The 2,521-nt window shown below is 34.2% G+C and overlaps 1 protein-coding gene across 1 annotated transcript; it reads right to left on the bottom strand.

Moving 5' to 3' along the window:
- Positions 1-489: 489 nt before the first annotated feature.
- Positions 490-1,688, bottom strand: LOC113246361 (olfactory receptor 4P4-like). Its single transcript, XM_026486964.4, has one exon. It carries the CDS (start codon positions 1,673-1,675, stop codon positions 740-742), a length of 936 nt encoding a protein of 311 aa, XP_026342749.3. The 5' UTR covers positions 1,676-1,688; the 3' UTR covers positions 490-739.
- Between the last annotated feature and the right edge of the window lie 833 nt (positions 1,689-2,521).

Below are 2,521 nucleotides of genomic sequence, written 5' to 3'. Positions count from 1 at the left end.
TCAGTTGGGCATCTGTTATTCCCTCTCCCTCTGCCCCAGCACCACCGCTGACTCGTGCTGCTTCTCCTGCTCCCTCAGGCACATTCTCTCTCTCTCAAATAAATACATAAAATCTTTTTAAAAGATAAATAAATAAAACCAAATCAACTCTAAATATTTATTTGTTTGCACAATTGGTTTCTGTATGAACTAGAGTAGATAGATAGATAGATAGTCAGATAGATGATAGATGATAGATAGATAGATAGTTAGATAGATGATAGATGATAGATAGATATTCTCTCAGAAATTTAAATTAATTCATTCAGTTTTATATTATAGGGTTTTTGTTTTGTTTTGTTTTGTTTTGTACAACTTCTGAACTACCAAAGAAAATCTGTCATTGAGTGGTCTAGCTTTTAAGTCCAATGTTTAATAAAAGTGTGATTAAAATATTTCCCTTAATAATTCGTTAATCATTGTAACATTGGCTTACTTTCTTTGGCTCAATTATTTTGCATGAAGGTTCCCCTATCTACACCATTTTAATACCAAACAAAATTAACTTAGTTTGCAATTAATTTTGGTTTGCAAGAATCAGTACTTGCTCAATGTTACTTTACACCTTAGTCCTATTGCTTCCATTCACTCCCCTCAGGACAGTGATGGTCCACAAACCTCATGAGATAGTCTCTGCCTTTTTCATTCACATCTCCCTCCTTTCTTTCTCAGAGTTGCTTAGCCAATAAACTTCTTCAAATTAACTGTGTGCTTCCTTTGGAAATAATGATGGGCACCAAACCTTTCTCATGGCTTTTTTCATCTCTGAATTTCTCAGAGTGTAGATTAGAGGATTGAACATAGGAGCAACAATGGTGTAAAATAGAGCAAATATTTTGTCCTCAGGAAAAGTAGTAGGTGGTCTAAGGTAGATGAAGATTACAGGCCCAAAAAATAAGACAACCACAGTGATATGAGACCAACAGGTGGAGAGGGCTTTGCGTCTTCCCTCAGCTGAGAGATTTCTCAAAGTGAATAGTATTATCCCATAAGAAACAAATAAGACAATAAAGGTCACTAAGGAAATCATACCTGAAAAGGCAACCACAAGGACACCAGTGATGTAGGTATCCGTACAGGCGACCTTTAGCAAAGGAAAAACATCACAAAAGTAGTGATCGATTTCATTAGGACCACAGAAGGGCAAACTAATTGTGGTAGAAAATAGAGGAAAGGCATGGACTGCCGCACCAGCCCAAGCAGCTAGGACTAGGAGATGGCACCTTGTCCTGTTCATGATAACCACATAATGGAGAGGTTTGCAGATGGCAGCATAGCGATCAAAGGCCATGGCGGTAAGAATGAAGATCTCAACTCCTCCAAAGAAGTGCATTGTAAAGACCTGTAACATGCAGTTACTGTAGGAGATGGTTTTTCTTTCCACCAGCAGGTCAGCAATTAACTTGGGCGTAACCGTAGAGGTGTAGCAGATGTCCATGGAGGATAAGTGGATGAGGAAGTAGTACATGGGTTGGTGAAAAAGAGGGCTGCATCGAATGGAGACAAGGATCAGAAGGTTTCCTGCCAACAGGGCAATATAACAGAATAAGAAGAGCACAAAGCAAAATATTTGTATGTTCTGGTCATACAAAAGTCCTAGAAGTATGAATTCTGAGATGTTTCTCTGGCTTTTCATATATTGGGCGTTGGTGTATGTTTCCATAAAGACTTACACAACTGAAAGAAAGAAAGAAAACATAATTCTAGTTGAAAATTAACTGTATTAACAATATATATAAAACTTATTAAATGCGAATCAAAATAGAGCAAATTGACAGAGTTAAGAATAGTTATTCTTGATTTATTGAATTAAGCTGCTTATTCTTTTTATGCTGTCTTTACTAAATCTTCATGAAATAATTTTATAATGCAAATTGAGACTAATTACGTATTTTACTCAATATTACGAGTAATTATTTACAATATTTAAGGAGAGCACAGGTTGTACTGAGCACTGGATGTTATACACAAATAATGAATCACGGAACACTACATCAAAAACCTATGATGAACTGTATGGAGACTAGCATTAAGTTAAAAAAAAAGTTCACAGAAAAAATTTAAAATAGTTAAATATAATTTTGAAAACATATTTTATCACTATTAATTACATATTAAGATAAAGGACTGCTAATTATATTATTTAGTCTAAAAAAAGGAAAGGTTTTCTTCCATATTTCTCAATTCTTATAACTTACACATAAAATCAACTTTCCTTCTTTTCAAATTATCTGAGAAAATTCCCTTAATTTTCTGCAAATGAATCTTGAAGAAATGCACATTGTTTGAACTAATGAAGTATAATTTGTGTAGAGCATACTGTATTTTTCTACAGTGCCATACATTGTCAGTAAGTCATGTCAAACCAATGGTATTTGTCTTACATTAAAAAGCAAAGAGTGGTGAAAAAAAATAATACATCAAAAGAAAGAATATCAATTAATGACTGAAATCTTGAAAAATATTCAGGAAATCCATCTTT

This window comes from Ursus arctos, unplaced genomic scaffold (genome assembly GCF_023065955.2).
Source record: "Ursus arctos isolate Adak ecotype North America unplaced genomic scaffold, UrsArc2.0 scaffold_23, whole genome shotgun sequence".
NCBI classification, from domain to species: domain Eukaryota; kingdom Metazoa; phylum Chordata; class Mammalia; order Carnivora; family Ursidae; genus Ursus; species Ursus arctos.
Note: the sequence above shows the minus strand (reverse complement) of the source record. Positions and strands in the feature narration are given on the sequence as shown.

What these genes read in the sequence shown, in the direction of transcription:
- LOC113246361 (XM_026486964.4), bottom strand. Translation starts at nt 1,675, where the DNA reads ATGAAAAGCCAGAGAAACATCTCAGAATTCATACTTCTAGGACTTTTG.